General features: G+C 35.6%; 1 protein-coding gene across 3 annotated transcripts in view; it reads right to left on the minus strand.

Moving 5' to 3' along the window:
• LOC110099325 (tripeptidyl-peptidase 2) overlaps nt 1–23791 on the minus strand; it is a 156118-nt gene that overhangs the window by 62858 nt on the left and 69469 nt on the right. For all 3 annotated transcript variants that reach the window (XM_028694701.1, XM_028694702.1, XM_028694703.1), the window contains 4 exons: nt 2108–2236; nt 1928–2028; nt 1730–1847; nt 1346–1425 (listed from right to left, as the gene is read on the minus strand). In XM_028694701.1, the coding sequence (XP_028550534.1) occupies nt 1346–1425; nt 1730–1847; nt 1928–2028; nt 2108–2236 (428 nt within the window). The remainder of the gene's footprint in view (nt 1–1345; nt 1426–1729; nt 1848–1927; nt 2029–2107; nt 2237–23791) is intronic.

Genomic DNA, 23791 nt, shown 5'->3' on the forward strand with positions numbered 1-23791 from the left:
AGTTTGAGTGGGGATTAGTCTTCAACGCCGACGGAAGTATTAACATCTTGCGATCGCCGTGCTTCGACGTAGGGTTTGAAGACAAAGCCACCGTGGAGGAGTATTTGGAGAGAGTCGTCCCGGTCCTCGCAAGCATCTACGACCGACAACTTTCAAATGAGTCTCGAGAGCCAAGCATTCACGCCCTCCTCGTCACCGTCAATCTCTCCGTGGCTAAAGGCCTTTGGTGTGGCCACCATCTTCGTGGCGTCGTTGAGTTTGCTAAAGTCCTTCTCCCGCTAACCCGAATTGAGTGTGAGTGAGCAAGGTACTCATTGTGAAATTTCTAAATATTAACCGTGGGATTTTATTAATTTTCCGCATTTGCTTTGTTGTGAACTTTTGGAGATTCATCATTAATTGTGCCTAAACACTACCTTGAAACTGCTTATCATAACATTTCACCAATGGAAATTGCTTGAATCTTAATTTACGGAAAGCCTAATCATACTTTAGTAAACTTTGTGATTCGTAATGAATTTCACGTGCAATTCTTAAATGTTCCACATCAGTCCACCTTGCAGACAATGTTTCATCAGAATGGACAGACAAAGCCCAAACCTCAGAACAGGGTTAAGGGCATGTTTGATTTATCTTCTTCTCAAAACAAACTATGCTTGGGCATTTAGAACTTCTACATTCAATCATGGGAATTAAACTTCAAAAATCTCCGTGATTCATAACTTGATAAAGATCTACCAAAGAAATAATCCAAATGAACTTACAAAGTCAAAAGTGCTCCGCCGCCACCCATAACAACATAAGAAGAACAATTTTATCACGTTTATATATATTTTTTATAAGAGGAAAGGATCTCCCTTTCCTCTTGTTGGTGGGATTCACAACCAACAGCAATGATACAAGGTTCATGGTTTTAAATATAGCCTATGTACATGTTTCAGATATTACATATTGTCTAAAAGGCATTTAGTAAAGACAAATGTACAAAATTTCTTCACTTCTACAGAGCCATCAATGGGTACCATTGAAAGTGATTTAAAAGGAAGTTTGAACGATTATAATGGCAGGAACATTTGAGAAGTCAAGAAAACTCCTGGCCCATTTCTTTCACATAGAAAGCACCTTGGCATTGTGCCAATGCCAGTTGTATAACTTTTCAACCTTCTAACAACTGAAGTATCATAATAACCAATGAACCTAGTCAACTGCTTGACAGATGATATCCGTTTTCATTGCCACCTTAAATTTAATATAATTAAAAAGAAAAATATGGTTTTCTCATAGTATAAGTGGCAATTACGGGTCATAAATGAACTGTGTGATGCAGCATGATAATCAATATTACCTTGTATAAAATTGCAGTGTGTACTCTCCTTTAGGAATCTTCACATACTTTGGGTAGACATCGCCAAATGCATATATGCGCTATAAAAGAGACAAGAAAAAGCACAAAACTCATATATATATCATTGAAGCTTTTGAATGAATTATTAAGTTTTGACTTGTCAGCACCATATACCAACGTCAGCAAATAAATATCAAGATTTGCAAGATCATATAACAAATAGTTATGATAGCCTAGCAAATATAGCACAAAGTTGTTACAAAAATCTAACTAATAGAACGTAAGGATTGAAGAAAAATTATCAATAAAAAAAAAACATGAACAACTTGAACAAAACACAAACATACAAATTCATATGCACAAAAATAAGAAACTGAAACCAACCTTATTAGAGTCTGAAATAGTATAAAACTGAGATTCAAATTTGGTATCATAAATGCGGTTGTTTAGAAGAGGGACACGTGGCTTTATTTCAGCTCCTTCATCCAACTTGAACTTGTAACTACAGCATATAACTGGACAGATTAGTATTGATGTACTTCTATCTTATTTCTTCAAAAAAACAGCAAAATGAGAACTCACGTTAAAGTAAGGCCAAGAATCTGTTTTCCTGAAGGTAGCTTATCACGGTTAGGAGTAAGTACACTAAGATTAGAGTCTACAGGTCGATATGATGTTTTTATCTGCAAATAATGTTGTTATCACTACAATGAAGAAGATTGCTAAAAACAAGCATTCGTATGAATTCAAGAATGGCATTACCTTAGTTAGAGAAGCAGAAGGAACAAGCTTTTCTGATCCTAATAAAGATTTTGCCTCAATTCTTGCAGATGCTTCACTTCCATCAAGCATGACAGTTTCTCTAATAATATCTATCCCGTGAAAAGCAATCTGTGAATTAAACAAAAGCATTGCATTTAGACCAAAAGAAGACGGATTTAACTAAATTCTACACTAATCTATGGTCACTAAACTAAATTGCATTCTCACTTCATTCATTGAACAGTTTATCAAAATATTCCATTCACATATGTTAAATATCATCTTCTAAGAAAATACTTTTGATCTTCTATTTTTTTGTTTGACTAACTTATAAATAGATCTTTCACCCTCATTCGTATCTAATTTATTATATAAATCACTGAAAATTAAATTTTTGTTTCACATATAGCTTTCTTAGACTCCCTTTGGGCCCCTCTATATTTATCCTAATTTTCTTAGTTATTATATTTAAATTAATTTTTATAACAAATTTTCTTATTTTTTATCTTTTCTTGTGCATATTAATTCCTCCACCGATTATTTTGACTATTAGGGTTTCTAAAGACATAAATTAGGATTTTTATACAAAATATCATTTTTATAATTTTAATTTAATTTAAATCCAAAGATTAGTTTTCTATAATTATTATTTTGATGAATGGGGAATTTTAGCATGCAAAAGTAAGCATATTAATGAAAATAGGTTTTCCAAAATTAGGGTTTTAGGTTAAATCCAAAAATATAATTATTTTAAATAACTTTTGGTTAGGGTAAAGGGTTAATTTGAATGAAATATATAATTATACAAAAAAATGAATTTTTAAAATATATACTTGGTTTATGAGATCATTTGGAGAGAGGGAGAGGGAGAGTATAGGGTGGTTTAGAAAGAGAAGATTTTATTTTAAATTTATTTTGTAGATTTTTTATGGAGAAATTAATTCTTATAGGTGTTTTGAGGTGACCTCGAAGGAAGGAGGATTAGCAAAGAGAATCAAATTCCTAATTTCAGTAAGTATATATGATTTTTTATTTACAGTAATGACTTGTTTCTCTCCAATTATATGATTTGAAAGGTCAAGCATGTTTATGAAATCTTTATGATTAATTTAGATCATGATTTGTTATTCTTGTCAAATGGTTGATCATGCAAATTATAAGTTATATTTTATGGCAATATATTATAAAGTTTATATGTTATAAAAATGAGATGAAATGATATGAGATGTTATGATTTTTATTGAATGCTTGTATGTGAATGCTGAATTGATGGAACTCATCCCTTATGATATTAGCTGGGAACGTTGTACTCGTACACGTTAAAATGTTAAAGGTTATAGAAAAGGAAAATGATAAAGGAGTACCTTTATGGTACTAGACGGCGTCTCCTGTAATGGTTGTACTATATATGAAATGAGAAAGTTACGAATATTTATATGATTAATGTAGAATATGAAGGATATGTATTTATGATTTATGTATATGTTTGATGTTATGTTTATATGAAGAAGAAAATTTAGGTTATGTTCAAATGAAATGTGGCATATAGCATATTATTCATTTTACCTTAATTAATTTAATTTAGAATCATGTTTTACTTACTAAACATTGGCTTACTGTTAGTTGTTAACATTTTTCAGGTAAGTTTAAGTTATTCAAATGAGTAGAAGGGATGGAAATGTATACCGTAGGAGAGAAGCGCCTAAAGAAATGTAATTTTATGAATATTAATAATTTTATGTTAATGTGTTTTCAAATTTAATGTTTTATAGGCTCTTTCAAATGTTAAGGTGATAGTTTTAGGAATTAGATATTTTAGTCTACTGTCCGACCTCCGTTCCCGCCTCGCCAATGCGAGCTCACCGGGCCGGGTCATGACAAAAGTGATATCAGAGCAAAGGGTTTAGGAATATTGATCAATATGAAAGAACCAATAGGATAATTCTCTTGGTTAGAGAATGTATAGGGTATGTGTATTATAGATTACTAATTTTATTTCATCGCGTTATATCTCAGAGTCATGGATCCTGAAAACGATGCCACTGATGGCACTACGAGAGAGCTTAGGAGGGAGATTTCAGTTGTAGCAGAACCTTCGAGTAATAGCATCAATGCTACTATAGAATCTTTTACACGGATGATAACAACTATGACCCAAATGATAAAGAGTACTCAAACCCCGACTAGAGGCAGTGGAAGTACTCCAATGGATAAAAACGTGAAGTTATTCCAAGACATGAAGCCTCCATCGTTCATAGGTAGTGGACCCACAGAGGCGGAAGACAGGTTGATGTAGACATCCAATCGTCCATGTCAATCCGAGGAGCTGAAGATCGACGGCTGTCATCGTCCCACGTTATCTTATATTTTCTTTGTAATTTTTAAATTTTTATTATAAATTTTTTTGTTTTTTACACTCACTTAAGAGGGTCGTCCTATGTAAGCCATAGGGGCATTGTCTTAGTTTCTTAGGCCTATATATAGAGGCTCTTTCTTGTGTAATGGGATGATGAATTGTTAATGAAATTGTATTCTACTTGTTTGATCTCTTAGTGAGTTCATAAGAGGAGAAGGATCTCTTTGTGAGTTCCGAGATTCCCAAGATCTCTTTGTGAATTCTTGAGGAAGTGGCGCTTGTAGATCTCTTTGTGAGTTTATTGGAGGTGTTGCTCGAGGTGATCTCTTTCTGAGTTCCGAGATTCCCAATATCTATTTGTGAGTTCTTGAGGAAGTGGCGCTTGCAGATCTCTTTGTGAGTTCTATTGGAGGTATTGCTCGAGGTGTGTAGCTCCGGATTTTCTTTTTCCTAAACCCAATTTAGTTCTTCTCCCTAACCAAACTCTCTTCCTCTCAAATTCCCTTCCTTTGGCCCCCATAAGTCCACCGTCGGCCACCCCAGGCTGATCCCGCCACCGGCGACTCCGCCGGCCTCCTTGGGACGGCCAAGCCACTGGCCTCCAACCCTCCACCCACCGGCCCTCTCTCCACCACTCCATATTTGAAATTTAAATATCAAATTTCAAATTCTTTCCATATAGGGAATCCCAAATTAGGAAAGTTTCTTTAATGAATCCAATTTCAACATAAATCAAATTGGAGTTATCATTTTTCTTTCTTAATATTCACTACCTATTTGGAAACACCTCTACCCCCCTCACCCAACCCACATGTTTGAAATTCAAATTTCAAAATGGCATTAATTGCTTCCCTAAAATAAGGCCAAGTAATTAAGAGAGCTATTAATTGAATTTCACATTCAAATTAGAAATTCAAAAGCTTTCCAAATACTAGCACTTAAATTAAGAAACCCCTCCTTGAAATAAAATCTCAATTTTAATTCAGATTTTCTTTAATGCTTTGAATAATGTGTGGGCCCCACTTAATTAACCATAATTCCCCTCTCCCCTCTCTCTCTCTATGACCGGCCCCTCTTCATGAGCTTTCTCTCTACAATTTCATTAATGGCCCCTCTCATTAAGCCTCCCTAATTACCTCCCACAATTCCCTCTCCTCCAATTTAATTCTACCCAATAAAATTTAAATTTAAATTCAAATTCATCCCGCCAATTCCACTTAATCTGAAAATTAATTTCAGATTTTCATTCTCTCTCTTCCAAATTGATATGGGATTTGATTAATCTTGCCACCTAGGAAAGTAAATTAATCTCAAGACTATTTCCCATTGTTATTCCCAAATTTTCCTGCTATACTCTTTCAATTTTTGCATCCAGAAAGCCGGAACGCAGCAGTTCTTCATGCCAAACTGCTGTCCAGAATTTTTCTGGACAGATTTTAAGCACTATCCTGAGATTCAATCACCCCTAGAGCTACTGCCAAGGCTCCTAAGGTCAAGGCGTGCTGTCCAAACTTTTATACCAGCTGTTTGAAGGTTTTGGTTCGCTGTCCAGGGAAGTTTGCACATGTTTTCTTGTTGTCCAACCATTTGGAAGGACTTCAAATGCTGCTCGGACGTTCTAGGTTTCTAATCACACATTCCGGAAGGTTCTTAGATGCCACATACTTCCTCCCAAGCCTTCATACAGTCGCGGGAACTCTGAATTTTTTTATTACTTGGATCATCCTTGCATGTACGTTTTACATCAGTTTGGTATCATAGCATGGTTACCTGGGGTGCGGACTCGACGGAGTCGATCACTTTTTCATCCCGGGAGAATGATGCGGACATCCAACCGTCCATGTCTATCCGAGAAGCTGAAGATCGACGGCTGTCATCGCCCCACGTTATCTTATATTTTATTTGTAATTTTTAAATTTTTATTATAAATTTTCCATTTTTTACCCTCGCATAAGAGGGTCGTCCTATGTAAGCCATAGGGGCATATGTGTCTTGTTTTAGTTTCTTGGGTCTATATATAAAGACTCCTTGTGTAATGGGATGATGAAATGTTAATGAAATTTTATTCTACTTGTTTGATCTCTTAGTGAGTTCAAGAGATGAGAAGGATCTCTTTGAGAGTTCCGAGATTCTCAATATCTCTTTGTAAGTTCTTGAGGAAGTGGCGCTTATAGATCTCTTTATGAGTTTATTGGAGGTGTTACTCGAGGTGTGTAGCTCCATATTTTCTTTTTCCTAAACCCAATTTAGTTCTTCTCTACCTAACCGAACTCTCTTCCTCCCAAATTCCCTTCCACCGGCCCCCATAAGTCCAACGCCGGCCACCCCAGGCTGATCCCACCACCGGCGGCTCTGCCGGCCTCCTTGGGACAACCAAGCCACTGGCCTCCAACCCTCCACCTGCCGGCCCTCTCTCCACCACTCCATATTTGAAATTCAAATTTTTCTGGACAGATTTTATGCACTGTCCTGAGATCCGATCACCCGTAGAGCTGCTGCCAAGGTTCCTAAGGTCAAGGCGTGCTGTCCAAACTTTCGTACCAGCTGTCTTAAGGTTTTGGTTTGCAGTCCAGGGATGTTTGCACATGTTTTCTTGCTGTCCAATCATTTGGAAGGACTTCAAATGCTGCCCGGACGTTCTAGGTTGCTGATTACACATTCAGGAAGGTTCTTAGATGCCACATAATTCCTCCCAAGCCTTCATACAGTCGCGAGAACTCCGCATTTTTTTATTACTTGGATCATCCTTGCATGTACGTTTTACATCACTGGTTAATGAGGATAGAGAAGATCTTAGAAGAAATGTCATGTCCTCAAGATAGAAAGGTTACCCTAGCTGTCTATGCTTTAATTGGTGAAGCAGAGAGGTGGTGGAGAAGCCAACTGCAAGAGACTTTTGGAGAAAGACCAAGCAGCCAAGTTACTTGGGATGAGTTTGTGAAAGTATTTAGAGACTAGTATGTACCCATGTCAGCTAGAAGACAGATGCATGATAAATTCAACAGATTGGTGCAAGGTGATAGAACAATTACTAATCAAGAGGCCGAGTTCACTAGACTTTCCAGATATGTGTCACATATGCAACACAATGCAGAAGAGAAATGTCAACATTTCTTATCTGGTTTGAAGGATGTCATTAAACAACCCTTGATCATTTTGGCATTAAAGATTATTCAATTCTAGTAGAGAGGGACCGAATGATTGAATCCAATTTGCAAGTTACTCAGAAGAGAAGGGATCAGCATAAAAGGAAGAGTTTTGATGAGGATATACAAAGCAATCTGATTGGAGGATCAAATAAGAAGATACCAAAGTTTAGTCCTAGTGGAGTCAGTGGAGTAACTGTAAGTAAAGTCACTGAACTTTGTGCTAACTGTGGCAGATTACATAAAAGTGAATGTTTGATTGGTTCCAACACTTGTTATTGGTGTCATCAGCCTGGACACATAGCCAAATATTGTCCTACATTGATTCAGAAGATTTTCAGAGAAATGAGACCAAGTGAAGCACCTTCATAGAGGAACTTTAGCAAACAAAAGATAATAGAACCATCAGCTGCAGGTTCAGTGCAAAATCAATCCAGGCAGAAAATCAGACCGCGAGTTTACACTTTAACCCAGCAGGAGCCCAATGAATCCGTAGATGTTGACAATGATAATTGAGATGGCTTTATTGACTATTTTTAGTGACTTATAATGTTAAATATGATGTTTTGGTGTTTTGAAATTAGTAGTTTATCTTGTTATGACACGTCAGATATTTTAGATTGATCAGATTATTTTGTTATCATATTTCAAATGTTTAGCATGTTTTTTTCCAATATTAAAATTTATGTTAAATGAAATGGAAGATGTTAGTTGATTCGCAACTAGATGTTGTATGTAAATTTCGAGGATGAAATTTTTATTAAGAGGGAAGAATTGTAATACGCGAAAAATACTATTTTAGACGTCACACGCTTTTTGATGCGTCGCGATGAGATTTAAGTGAATTTTTCAAAGTCGTCGAATTTTGACGAAAATAATTTTATAAAATTCTACGTAAAATTCTAAAAAATTTGATATAGAGAACTTATATTTAGTTTTGCTTATTTTGGGATATAAAAATAATTGAAGTTAAAATATACCCAAAGTACCCCTAGTGTTTATTCAAACATAGATTGTTTAAGTGAGGGTAAAATAGATATTTTGCCATCTAAGGGGGATTAAAGAGATTGAATACATTTGGACCCCCATTTCTTTTGTTCAGCCGAAACCCAAACGAGCAGACCGAAAGGGAGAAGGGGAGGACGCACAGGCGGCGACGGGAGGAGGATCCGGCGGCGGATTCCGACGGCCGTTCGTAGAGGGACTTGTAGGGAAGATTAAGGGAAGGCTAAGGTGAGTTGTATTCAAGTGATTTCTCATGTTTTTTGTAGAATTTTCTTTAAGGGAAAATTTAGGGATTGAGAGAAACTTCATTTTCCTTAAGAGAATGATATCATGTGTTTAGGAGATAATCTTAAACATGAAAATAAGATTTTTTTTTTTTTAATGTGGAGTTACAAAAATTATGGCTTTTTCATATTTTTGAAACTTTAAGAAATTTGTTGAGAAGCGATGTTTCAAATGATTATAGAAAGATTTCTAAAGACATAAATTAGGGTTTTTATACAAAATGTCATTTTTATAATTTTAATTTAATTTAATTTAAATCCGTAATTTAGTTTTCCAAAATTATTATTTTGATGAATGGAAAGTTTTACCATGCAAAAGTAAACATATTAATGAAAATAGGTTTTCCAAAATTAGGGTTTTAGGTTAAATCCGAAAATAGAAATAAAGGTTAGGGTAAAGGGTAAATTTGGACAAAATATATAATTAAACAAAAATACAAATTTTTAAAATATATACTTGCTTTATGTGATCATTTGGAGAGAGGGGGAGGGAGAGAGAGAGAGAGTTTAGGGTGGTTTAGAAAGAGAAGATTTTATTTTAAATTTATTTTGTAGATTTTTTATGGAGAAATTAACTCTTATAGGTGTTTTAAGGTGACCTCGAAGAAAGGAGGATTAGCAAATACAATCAAATTCCTAATTTTAGTACGTATATATGGTTCTTTATTTACAATAATGATTTTTGTTTCTCTTCAGTTATATGATTTGAAAGGTCAAGCATGTTTATGAAATCTTTATGATTAATTTAGATCATAATTTGATTATTCTTATCAAATTGTTGATCATGTAAATTATATGTTACATTTTATGACAATATATTATATAATTTATATGTTATAGAAATGAGATAAAATGAAATAATATGAGATGTTATGATTGTTACTGGATGCTTGTATGGGAATGCTGAATTGATGGAGCTCATCCCTTATGATACTAGTTAAGGACGTTATACTCATGCATGTTAAAATAGTAAAGGATATAGAAAAGGAAAATGATAAAGGAGTACATTTATGGTACTAGATGGTGGCTTCCTGTGACGGTTGTACTATATATGAAATGAAAAAATTACAAATATTTATATGATTAATGTAAAATGAATATGAAGGATATGTATTTATAATTTATATACATGTTTGATGTTATGTTTATATGAAAAAGAAAATTTATGTTATGTTCAAATGAAATGTAGCATCTAGCATATTATTTATTTTGCCTTGATTAATGTAGTTTAGAATCGTGTTTTACTTACTAAGAATCGACTTACTATTAGTTGTTAACATTTTTCAGGTAAGTTTAAGTTAATCAAATGAGTAGAAGGGGTGGAAATGTATATCGTAAGAGATGAGCGCCTGAAGAAAGGTAACTTAATGAATATTAATAATTTTATGTTTATGTGTTTTCAAATTTGATGTTTTAGATGCTCTTTCAAATGTTAAGTTGATAGTTTTAGGAATTAGATATTTTAGTCTACCGTTCAACCTCCGTTCCCTCCTCGCCTATGCGAGCTCACCGGGCTGGGTCGTGACAAAAGTTCTATCAGAGCAAAGGATTTAAGAATATTGATCAATATGAAAGAGCCATCAAGGTAATTCTTTAGGTTAGAGAAGGTATAGGATATCTATGTTATAGACTACTAATTTTATTTAATCGCGTTATATCTCAGAGCCATGGATCCCGAAAACGTGTCACTGATGGCACTACGGGAGAGGTTAGGAGGGAGATTTCAGTTGTAGCAGAACCTTTGAGTAGTAGCATCAATGACACTATGAAATCTTTTACACAGATGATGACAGCTATGACCCAAATGATAAAGAGTACTCAAACCCCGGCTGGAGGCAGTGGAAGCACTACAATGGACAAAAACTTGAAAGTATTCCAAGACATGAAGCCTCCATCGTTCATAGGTGGTGGACCCATAGAGGCGAAAGACTGGTTAATGAGGATAGAGAAGATCTTAGAATGAATGTAATGTCCTCAAGATAGAAGGGTTACCCTAGCTGCCTATGCTTTCAATCGTGAAGCAGAGAGGTGGTGGAGAAGCCAACTACAAGAGACCTTTCGAGGAAGATCAAGCAGCCAAGTTACTTGGGAGGAGTTTGTGAAAGTATTTAGAGACTGGTATGTACTCATGTCAGCTAGAAGACAGATGCAAGATAAATTCAGCAGATTGGTGAAAGGTAATATAACAATTACTCAGTATGAGACCGAGTTCACTAAACTTTCCAGATATACCTCACATATGAAACCCAATGCAGAAGAGAAATGTCGTCGTTTCTTATATGGTTTGAAGGATGTCATTAGAGAACCCTTGATTCCTTTTGGCATTAAAGATTATTCAATTCTGATAGAGAGGGCCCGAAGGATTGAATCAGATTTGCAAGCTACTCAGAAGAGAATGGATCGACATAGAAAGAAGAGATTTGATGAGGATGTACAAAGCAATCTGATTGGATGATCAAATGAGAAGATACCAAAGTTTAGTCCTAGTAGAGTCAGTGGTGCAACTATAAGTAAAGTGACTGAACCTTCTGCTAAGTGTGGCAGATTATATAAAAGTGAATGTTTGATTGGTTCCAACACTTAATATTGGTGTCATCAGCTTGGACACATATTCAAATATTGTCCTGTATTGGTTCATAAGACTTCAGGAGAAATGAGACCAAGTGAAGCACCTTTATAGAGGTCATTTAGCAAACAAAAGATGATATAACCATCAGCTGCAGGTTCAGTGCAAAATCAATTTAGGAAAAATGTCAAATCGCGAGTTTACACTTTGACTCAGCAGGACCCCAATGAATCCGTAGATGCTAACAATGATAATTGAGATGGCTTTATTGACTATTTATAGTGACTTATAATGTTAAATCTAATGTTTTGGTATTTTGGAATTAGTAGTTTATCTTGTTATGCCGTGTCAGATATTTTTGGGTTGATCAAATTATTTTGTTATGATATTTCAGATGTTTAGTTTGTTTTGTTCCAATGTTGAAGTTTATGTTAAATGAAATGAAAGACGTTAGTTAATTTGCAACTAGATGTTGTATATAAATTTCGAGAACGAAATTTTTCTTAGGAGGGAAATACTGTAAAACCTGAAAAATGTCATTTTAGACCTTGCACGCTTTTTGATGCACCGCGATGAGATTTAAGTGAATTTTTCAAAGTCGTCGGATTTTGACGAAAATAATTTTATAAAATTCTACACAAATTCTAAGAAAATTAATATATAAAACTTATATTTAGTTTTACTTATTTCGGGAAATAAAAATAATTGAAGTTAAAAATATACATAAAGTACCCCTAGTATTTATTCAAACATAGATTGTTTAAGTGAGGGCAAAATAGATATTTTGCCATCTAAGGGGGATTAAAAGGACCGAATACATTTAGTCCCCCATTTCTTTTAATCGGCCGAAACCAAAACGAGCAGACCGAAAGGAAGAAGGGGCGGACGCACGGGAGGCGACGGGAGTAGGCTCCGGCGGCCGTTCGTAGAGGAACTTGTAGGGAAGATTAAGGGAAGGATAAGGTGAGCTTTATTCAACTGATTTCTCATGTTTTTGTAAAATTTTCTTTAAGGGAAATATCTAGGGTTTGAGGGAAACTTCATTTTTCCTTAAGAGAATGATATGATGGGTTTAGGAGATAATCTTAAACATGAAAATAAGGTTTTTCTTTAAAAAAAGTGGAGTTAGAAAAATTAAGGTTTTTGCATATTTTTGAAATTTTAAGAAATTTCTTGAGAAGCGATGTTTCAAATGATTATAGAAAGGTTTCTAAAGACATAAATTAGATTTTTATACAAAATGTCATTTTTATAATTTTAATGTAATTTAAATCCGAAATTTAGTTTTTCATAATTATTATTTTGATGAATGAGAAGTTTTAGCACGCAAAAGTAATCATATTAATGAAAATAGGTTTTCCAAAATTAGGGTTTTAGGATAAATTCGAAAATAGAAATTATTTTAAATAATTTTAGGTTTGGGTAAAGGATTAATTTGGATGAAATATATAATTATACAAAAATATGAATTTAAAAAAAAATTGGAGAGCGGGAGAGGGAGAGAAAGTTTAGAGTGGTTTAGAAAGAGAAGATTTTATTTTAAATTTATTTTGTAGATTTTTTATGGAGAAATTAATTCTTATAGGTGTTTTGAGGTGACCTCGAAGGAATGAGGATTAGCAAAGATAATCAAATTTCTAATTTTAGTAAGTATACATTATTCTTTATTTACAGTAATGACTTTTGTTTCTCTCCAGTTATATGATTTGAAAGGTCAAACATGTTTATGAAATCTTTATAATTAATTTAGATCATGATTTAGTTATTCTTGTCAAATGGTTGATCATGCAAATTATATGTCACATTTTATGTCAATATATTATAAAATTTATATATTATAATAATGAGATGAAATGAAATGATATGAGATGTTATGATTATTATTGAATGCTTGTATGTGCATGCTAAACTGATGGAGCTCACCCCCTTATGGTACAAGCTCGGGATGCTGTACTCGTACACGTTAAAATGATAAAAGATATGGAAAAGGAATATGGTAAAGCACTACCTTTATGGTACTAGATGGTGGCTCCTGTGATGGTTGTACAATATATAAAATGAGAAAGTTATGGATATTGATATGATTAATGTAAAATGAATATGAAGGATATGTATTTATGATTTATGTGTATGTTTAATGTTATGTTTATACCAAGAAGAAAATTTATGTTATGTTTAAATGAAATGTAGCATCTAACATATTATTCATTTTACCTTGATTACTGTATTTTAGAATCGTGTTTTACTTACTAAGCATTAACTTATTGTTAGGTTTTAATATTTTTCAGGTAAGTTTAAGTTAATCAAATGAGTATAAGGGGCGGAAATGTATATCGTAGGAGAGGAGGGCTTGAAGAAATGTAACTTTATGAATGTTAATAATTTTATGTTCATCTGTTTTCAAATTTGATGTTTTAGAGACTTTCAAATTTTAAGATGATAGTTTTAAGAATTAGATATTTTAGTCTACCGTTCGATCTCCGTTCTCGCCTCACCTATGCGCCGAGGTCACCGGGGCGGATTGTGACAGTGACTTTGGGTGATCAAGTCATTAATAAGAGAATATGTTTTAGATATTTTGGGTCTATTATTCAGAGTGATGGTGAAATATATTAGGATATTATTATTAAAATTCAAGTTGGATGGTTAAATGGAGGAATGCATCGGGTTTGTTGTGTGATAAAAAAGCCCCTCTCAAACTTACGAGAAAATTCTATAAGATGATGGTTAGACTTGTAATGCTTTATGGTGCAAAATGTTAGTCATTAAAAGAGAAGCATAATATTAAGTTTAGTGTTGCAGAAATGAGTATGCTCAGGTGGATGAGTGACTTTAATCTTAGAGACAGGAAACAAAATGAGCATATACGTGAAAATTTTATAGTTGCTCCAGTGGAAGATAAGATTAGAGAGAGTATCCTTGGATGGTTTGGTCACAATTAACGGCGGCTATCCGATGAACTGATTAGGAATGTAAATGTATTAGAGTTGACTTATGTTAAGAAAAGTAGAGGTAGCAATTATGTGATGAGATATTCCTTTCTTTTTTAAATAAAATTATGAGATATTCCTTTCTTATAAGTGATGATATATTATTTTCTTTTTAAATAAAATATTAGCAATTATGAAATCATAAACAAGAATGAAATCTAAAATGGCTCTACCAACTTAATTAGTCGTTCCAAATCCATAGCGATCATGAATGCTTTTAAAATTATCTACTACTCTACCAACATGTCCATTTTAATCTTCTTCAACAAAAACTTTCTTCAAAATATCCTTTATATTAAATTTTCTAAGTCATTCGAAAATTGTATTTTTGAACATATATCCAAATCTACTTGAAGAGCACAAGAACTTAAAATATTAATAATATCAACATCAATAATAATATTTAAAATTATAATTCCATCTCTAATTCTACTAATTTCTAAAACATTATCCTTCAAACTCTTATTAATAATCACACATACATCATCTTTAGTATGAATACCACTAAAATACCATAGTTTAAATCCTAAATTATCAATCTCCTAATCATTTTCTCTGGATCATTTAATTTATTGAATACATTAAATATTTATCTTCCAATGAATATGATACGGCAGCAGAGGAGACGAACAAGGGAAGGGCAGTCCAGGCAAGATCCAAGGGGGAGATTTCAGTCCCCTTGTGGGGCCCAATAAAGAATTAATTCATTATGTTAGGAGAGGAATTAAACACGGGATCAATTAGGAAGATTCCCTAGTTTAATTTAAATCAAAGAGGGGAATATTTCTTAATTGAACTCAAGTTTAGGGGGGGATTAATAAGGAAAGAAATCTGTTTTGGAGGGTATTTCAGAACTTGTTTAAGGGGTCTAACATTATTTTTCTTCATGTATGTCTTGAGTTTGTTGTAGTTTCTATAGTTTTCCTTTTGTGAGGACTTCCTAGAAGCGAGTAGGTTGTTTGAGAGAGTCAATCTACCTCTCTAATTGTAGATCGCTTGTACCTTTTATTTCTTGTTGTGTTATTAATAAAAATCAGCCACTGTTCCCCCTAAATCTATTATTTTCGGCTTATTTTCTGTGGATTTCCTACTATGATTTGCTGAAATTGATGTCAAGGCATGTCAAATTGGTATCAGAGCCATGTCCTGGATCAAAAATCATAGTCTCCTCACTAAAATCTACTGCATAATTCCTTCCCCTTGCAATTTTTTTGCTAATTGAAGACCATTCATCGTTGTTTTTTGTTGTTTGTACGGTTTGGAACCTAAATCTGTAAATGGCAGCAAAGAAGATGGAGGCGTTGGAACGAGGGTTGGAACAACTCAAGACTGGGATAAAGAAAAAATATTCTGAAATGGAAGGAAGGCTGTCGTCCATGGAATCCCGAATGGAAAACCGATTCGAGAACATGGAGGGCATGACAAAGAAATTAATCAAGATGCGGTTGAAGGCTTCACCAGTTAGTCCTAGGGCTGATCTGAAAGGAAAAAGACTTCAGGAAGACAATGATGAAGCATATATGGTTTTCCCTCAAGAACCTCCCAAAGGGCTCCGATGGGAGGTGCATCAAGGTATTCCAAAGAAAGGGCAGCAAGGAGAGGAGAGGCCGAAGCCTTTTAGAGACCACCTAGATAAGAGGGATGGTGGGCTGGAGAAGGCAGCAGTTCCGCTAAGGGAAGAAGGGTGAGAATCATACCACCACTACACGAGAGTAACCAATGGTCGATGAAGCCATTGGGGTATGGATGTGAGATCAATGAAGCTAAAGATGTCGGTCTTTGAAGGGGATGATGCTCAGAATTGGGTGTACGGGGTGGAACATTACTTTGTTAACAATGGGTTGATGGAAGGGGAAAGACTCATGGCAACACGTCTATATTTGGAAGGGAAAACCCTAGCCTTATTCCAATAGAGAGAGGTTAGGTATCTAATCTACTCATAGGAGAATTTAAAGACTGATTGTTAGAATGTTTCTACGTCATTCGGGAAGAAGATCTCCACGAGCAGTTCTATGCCCTAACTTAGGAGGGGACAGTTATGAAGTATCGGGAGAAGTTTGAGCTACTATCGAGGAGATTGAGAGGAATATCTAAGTAAGGATTTGAGGAAAATTTCATCAAGGGGCTTAGGAAGGACATACGGGCAAATCTCAGGGTATTGAGGCTAGGAGGGATGAGAGAGATGATAGAGCTAGCACAAATGGTGAAGGAGAAACATTAAATAGAAAAGACTAGCCGAAGAAAACACATAGGAATGGCTTATAGGAACACCTCTACGACCTTGGCACCGATGACCCAAATAGTGTTATTTCAAAGGTAAGCACCAAAGGAGAAAAGCACTGGAGTTCCTCCTAAAGGAAATTTCAAGAGCCTTACAAAAGCAGAAGTGAAAGATAGGCATGTGAAAGGGCTATGTTTCAGATGCGATGAGAAATTTATACCAGGGCATAAGTGAAAGAATCGAGCCCTTCAGGTCTTAATGGTTAGTGAAGGGGAATAAGAGAGCGAGGATGAGCTAGAGGATGTCTTGGAGGAGAAAGAACAGTTGCATTTGGATGTGACGGAGGTGTCCTTGAACTCTGTGATAGGATTTACTCCAAATCACACCATGAAAATAAGGGGACAAATTAGAGAGCAATCTGTAGTAGTTCTGGTGGATAGCAGAGCCACACATGACTTCATCTCAAATTGGGTGGTGGATAGATTGAGGTTGATATTAGCACAAACAGAGGATGTGGGGTAATGATGGACACAGGCAAGATAGAGAGGAGCAGGGGGACATATAAAGGGGTTGTGATGACCTTGCAGGGTATTCAGGTAGTGGAAGATTTCGTTCCCTTGGACTTGGGAAGTACGGATGTGATTCTAGGGATGAAGTGGCTACAGACTATGGGGGATGCGAAGGTGAACTAGAAGTCCTTAACCATGAAGAAACATGTGAAGGGGAAGAATGTAGTGCTACAAGGGGATGTCAGACTATACAAGACCATGGTCTCTTTAAAAACAATGCTCAAAATAATCCAAGACGTAGGTCTGGGATATTTGGTAGAGTTGCAAAGCATAGAAAGGGTCCATGAACAGGAGGCAAGGGATATTCCAGTAGGGGCTCCACAGGTTCTGCAATAATAACATAATGTATTTCAACCACCGGTTTGGTTACCACCTCCTCAAGAGCACAAGATGGCCTTCAAGAAACATGAAGGGCACTACAAGTTCCTTGTGATGCCTTTCGGTCTCACCAACACCCTTGCTACCTCCCAGCCACTTATGAACCGAGTGTTCCAGCCATACCTCCAAAGATTTGTCTTGGTATTTTTTTATAACATTTTGATATACAACAGGACTGAGGCAGAACACTGGGAACACTTGAAGACTATCATGAAGACATTGTGGAGCATCAGCTATTTGCCAACTGGAAGAAGTGCACATTTGAGCAATTACATGTAGAATTTTTAGGGTATTTAGTGTCCAGGGAGATAGTGTTAGCTGACCAATCTAAGATTCATGCCATGGTGGACTGGCCTTTTCCTAAGAACTTGAGGGAGCTGCGGGGAAACTTAGGGCTCATTAGTTACTACATAAAATTTGTTAAGGGATATGGCACCATATCAATGCCTCTGACAGAGCAATTGAAGAAGGATAACTTCAAGTGGGGGGAGGAAGCAACTCGAGCATTCCTGGAGCTGAAGATAGCTATGACCAGTGTACATGTACTAGCGCTCCCAGATTATAGGAGACCATTTGTGGTAGAGATAGATGCATCGGATTATGGGTTAGGAGCAGTATTCACACAAAACCAAAGACATATTGCATATTTCAGCCAAGTTCCCATAGCAAGGGCTAGGCTCAAGTCATTATATGAATGGGAACTGATGGTGATTGCCTTGGCAATTCAGAAGTGACGACCCTATCTACTGGGAAGACATTTTATAGTTGTACAGACTAGATGATTCTAAAGTGTTTGTTAAAGCAGTGGATAGTCACAGATCAAGAGCACCAGAGATGGCTATCCAAATTGCTTGGATATGACTTTGAGATCTAGTATAGACCGGGCTTAGAAAATAAAGCAGCTGACGCCTTATCTAAGGTCGAGGAGACATAGTCAGCAACTTTGTCAGAACCAATGATCTTAGACTAGGAAGCATTGAGGAGGGAGAGCGAGCAGGATAAAGGATTGAGAAAGATTAAGGAAGACTTGTTGAAGGACTTGGGTAGTCACAACGGTTATGCTCTAAACGGGGACCACCTACTCTACTAAGGGAGGTATGTAATCCCACGATCCTCATGCTATATTCCCAGGTTGTTGCAAGAATTTCATGGAAGTGCAATAAGAGGACATTCAAGAGTCTAGAAGACATACAGCCGACTATCTACTGAGCTATATTGGGTGGAAATGCACCGTGATGTGGAAGATATGGTAGCAAGGTGCAATGTGTGTCAAAGGCATAAGTACCATACTATGGCACAAAGAGGGTTACTGCAACCTTTAGCATTACTTGAAAGGGTCTGGGAGGAAGTGAGCATGGACTTCATTGAGGAATTACCACATTCGAAGGGATATTCAATAATATTAATGGTAGTAGAACGACTGAGCAACTATGTCCATTTCATTTCACTGAAGCATCCCTACACCGCTATATAAGTTGCCACGGTTTTTATCCAGGAGATAGTGCACTTATATGGCATTCCAAAATCTATAGTGTCAAACAAAGACAAGGTATTTCTCAGTCTTTTTTGAAGGGAGCTACTCAAAATGCAAGGGATAGTCTTAAAAAGAAGCACAGCATATTATCCATAGACTGACGGCCAGCAAAAGTAGTCAACAGAAGTGTGAAGACATACTTGCACTATTTCATATCTCACAAACCAAAATTATAGGCCAAGTGATTGGCATGGGAAGAGTATTGGTACAATACATCCTTCCATACAGCTGCACAGACGACCCCCTTCAGGATCCTTTATGGGAGGGGCCCACCCCATCTGATATACTACAGGCAGGGCAATACACTAGTATCTAGTGTAAATCAGTACTTAAAAGAGAGGTATTAGCATAACTCAAAGGGTATCTGTTAAGGGCTCAACAAATTATGAAAAAGAATGTCGATGAACACAGATGAGAAGTACAATTCGAGCCCAGGGATAAAGTTTATCTAAAATTAAGACCACATGGGCAGAAGACATTGGCCAAGAGGAGGAATGAGAAGTTGACCCATGATATTTCGGACCCTATGAGGTGATGGAGTGTATCGGGGCAATAGCCTATCATCTTGGGTTACTAGCAGCATCGGCCATCCATCCAGTATTCCATGTATCACAACTGAAGCGCACTATCGAAGATCACACACCCTCTTCCTCACTACTGGAAACTTTTACAGAGGACATGGAATGGATTTTGGAACTTATGGAGATCAATGGAGCAAAACAGGGAATGACAAGAACAAAAGATGTCCATGTTCGATGGCAAGATTTACTTGACTATGAAGCTATATGGGAATCCTATGAGGCTATTTGGAAATAGTTCCCATCCTTCCACCTTGAAGACAAGGTGTAATTCAAGGAGGGGAGTATTAATATGACATCAGAGGAGATGGACTAGGGATGGGCAGTCCAGGAAAGCCCCAAGTGGGAGATTTCGGCCCCATTGTGCGGCCTAATAAAGAATTAATTAATTATATTAGGAAAGGAATTAAGGGAGGATAAATTAGGAAGATTTCCTAATTGAATTTAAGAGGGAAAGATTTTCTAATTTAAATCAAAGAGGGAAAGACTAATTGAATTCAAATTAAGGGGGAAAAATTAACAAGGAAAGAAATCTGTTTTGGAGGTAACTGGAGAGCTTATTTAAGGAAGGGTCTAGTGTTATTTTTCTTCATGCATGTCTTTAGTTTGTTGTAGTTTCTATAGTTTTTCTTTGCCTACATCCATAAAAATAAAGGAAATTTATTATAAGATAAAGTAATGATTCATTCACTTAAAACTATAAAGACTCACTCACCTATAACATTTAGAGAATCACAAATCCAAAGAGTTACCCATTACATTGGGGAATCACTAAAATAAGAAGAATCCTTCAGTCTTTCATACATAACTTTTATAGTTACAAAAGCAAACACGTAGCCAATCAAATGGGCGGTTCATGTGAGGTTGGCAATAACATTTTAATAAGGTGGTTAGTGTATGATAGGCAATGGGCGGGAAGAACAATTCATTTTAATCGCTCATTCATTTTATTTTGGTGAAACAGACAATCAAATTATTGACCCCTGATTTATTTTAGAAAAGGTTAGCTAGATTAGGGGTAATAGGTACACAATGATTAATTTACCTTTCGAACAATTGTCAGGTTGTGGGTCTCATTAATTCGACTCCTAGTAGGTGGAGGATCAAAAGGCAAATTGAATTCCACATTTCATCAATGATTGTAGCATTTTAAAAAAAAAAATTATAATGTTTTTATAAGGTTATCCAATTTTTTTCAAGAAAGAAAATAAGACTTAGAAGGTTCAAGAACAATCAAAATGTCTTCTTGACTATCTTTTATTTTTTGAAATTTTGCTATATCCTTTGGGATTTTTACAACCATTTATTTATTTTCTTAATTTATACTATTGGTTCAGATTTGTTCAAAAACAACATAAAACATCAGGAACACTCTTCAGCTCATTTGACTCGCTTGAGTGCATATGTGCACTGCAATGAGCTGTTTCAATCAAAGAGGGGGTTCAAATACCTTTCAAAGTTGTTCAAAATATTCACCAAGTATAACTTTTTCTTATTGGCAACTTTACTTTTATCAAAATGAATTAATGGTTTCACATTAGTGTGGATTTGCTTGCATTTTAGTCATGCGTATACGTTTCAACATACAAAATTTGTTCATTTAGAAGTTCCCTTGTATGTGATCCAACTTAAAATTTTGTTGAGAACTTGAGGTATGGTTATTTTGTTAATGTTTATTCATGATCATACCTAGGCAGGTCCCACTGGAGAAGAATCAACATGGATAAATAGGAGTCATCTTGGATGTAATTTTCATGCCTTATTTGATTCATAATGTTCTAAAAAAATAAAGAATTATTTTTGCACTTATTAGTTATAAGTGACTAGGCACAACCAAGATAGGGGGTGAATAGGCTCATTTAAATTTTTCAGTTTCAAAAGAGATGAAGATAAATTGCTTTGAAAATAACACAACTTAGCAAACTCAAAAAATTGATTTTAAATTTTCTTTAAAAAATATTGAAGAGCGTTATAAGTCTTAAAAATAATTTTATGAAACAAACTTTTTTATATAGTTTAAAATAACATGCAAGATCAACGCAGCAAACCAAAATACGCAATAAGTAAAATCTAGCAAAAAGAAAAAGGAAAAACAAATTAAAATTTTTATAGTCGTTCGATCAACCTAACCTACCCACTCCTCGGTAATTTCACTAACCACTCATTCTGCTCCCAATAAAGTGGAGAAGTTTTTCTCCATCACAGAGACTAAAGAACACCCTTACACCCTTCTCTTCCCAAAAAGATATCTTCCTGCATCCAGCACGTCAGAGATGCCTTACCACTAGCCTCCAACAAGAACAAGCCCAATAGACCTTACTCTATCAACAATCAAGAAAAAAAGATGAAGTATGAAGAACAACCTTTGTTAAATCCGATCACTTGAATAACCTTTCAAGAGATCCCCCATAATCACTCCTAACTCTCTCTCTTTCCTTCTCTCCTCACACAATAGAGTAAGTCTCTTTCAAAAGCTCTCACAACTACCTTGATCTCTCCCAAGAAAGCCTAAGACATCTAAAAACTTCTATTAAAAGAACATGAAAGAGTATTTACATGAATCTATAAATCAAACCATAAAAATCCTAATATAAATCGTATGGTATGATCTGAACAACTTTGCCAACTTATGGAATCAGATTATCTTGTTCAAACGAAGTCCATCTAAATAAACACTCTGCTTGTTCGAACTATACAATGAATATCGTACAAAATGATCATCACAAGAATGGTGAATCAAAGTATTAGATCGGCCTATCTGAATGGGCAAAGCATGATTTATGTTTGTTCGAACTATGTTATTGAGATTGTTTACCTAAATACTAGTGTCAGGGTCGAGTTGATCATGCACAGTGAGTTTCGAAAGAAAAAGAGTGCAATTTTGCGCAAAACTTGCTCGACGCACGTTGATCGAAATACTAAATCATTGAAATGGCCTCCATTCGTGAAACGGATAGAGCCAGAGCATTCGGGGTAGATAAAACAGCTGAGATTGACACCCATATTAACAAGCGTTGTCGATCGACTAAAAATAAATTTCACTCGCGCAAATTAAATCAGTATTGACATGCGTGAACGACGATGATCTGACGGTGATGCCGGGGCATGAATAATTTAAAGTTTCATATCAATTAAGTATAAATAATTATTTAAAAACATAGAGAAAGAGATATGAAATTAAAAAAGAAAAAAACTTTAAATCTAAATAATTTTATTCCTAAACCACCCCTCTAATAACACTCACTCCATCATAACCTAACCTCACTAATAATCACTCTCACACACACAAGCTACACTGAATGTTTTTTCTCCTTAAACCCGCACGACAGCAGCTCCTTCCGAATTTTTCCTACCTGCACGGCTCCAATTCGCGAAACAGAGAGCTCCCGCACGGTCCTTACCCGCCAGCTTCCCTTCCCGCCTCTTCTCCCGCCGGCGCCGCCTCTCTCCGGCGAAGTTGAAACTTCCGGCCGCCCTCTAGGAGTACTCCACATTGGATTTTAGGTATTTTTTTAGTTTAGAGTTAGATTTTTCAAGTGTAAGAAAATCTAGAGTTTTTATTTTTTTTATTGTAAGAAAAACCCTTAATTTCTCATTTACGCAATTCTGTGTCCGTGAGGGTTACACCTCAGACCGCCTCGAGGCTTACGCCTCGCCTCACTGACGAAAACCGCCTCGAGGCTTAATTACGCAATTTTAAACCTTGATTTCTTCTTCCCCTTCTTCTTCTCCATTTTCTTCATACCTTGTTCCTCTAAACCAAACCCTAATTTTTTAATCTCTCACCATATCCCTCAAATTACCATACTACTTTCAAGCCTCCTCTCACCCTCATTCCCTCTTTTCCCTCTACTTAGAGAGAAAAAAAAATCTCTAAAATTGGAGGAAAAGAAATTTTCTCTCTAGCATCATCATCCTCACCACTAAAATATTCCTACATCATTCTGACAAAAACTCTAATCAAATCTTTGCTTTCCCTCTCTTTCTCTCTCTAGAAAGATAGGTTACATCCTATCTTTCTCTCTTTAGCCCCTCATTGCACAAAAAATAAAAATTA

The sequence above is a fragment of the Dendrobium catenatum genome, unplaced genomic scaffold (genome assembly GCF_001605985.2).
Source record: "Dendrobium catenatum unplaced genomic scaffold, ASM160598v2 fragScaff_scaffold_542, whole genome shotgun sequence".
Classification (NCBI taxonomy): Eukaryota; Viridiplantae; Streptophyta; class Magnoliopsida; order Asparagales; family Orchidaceae; genus Dendrobium; species Dendrobium catenatum.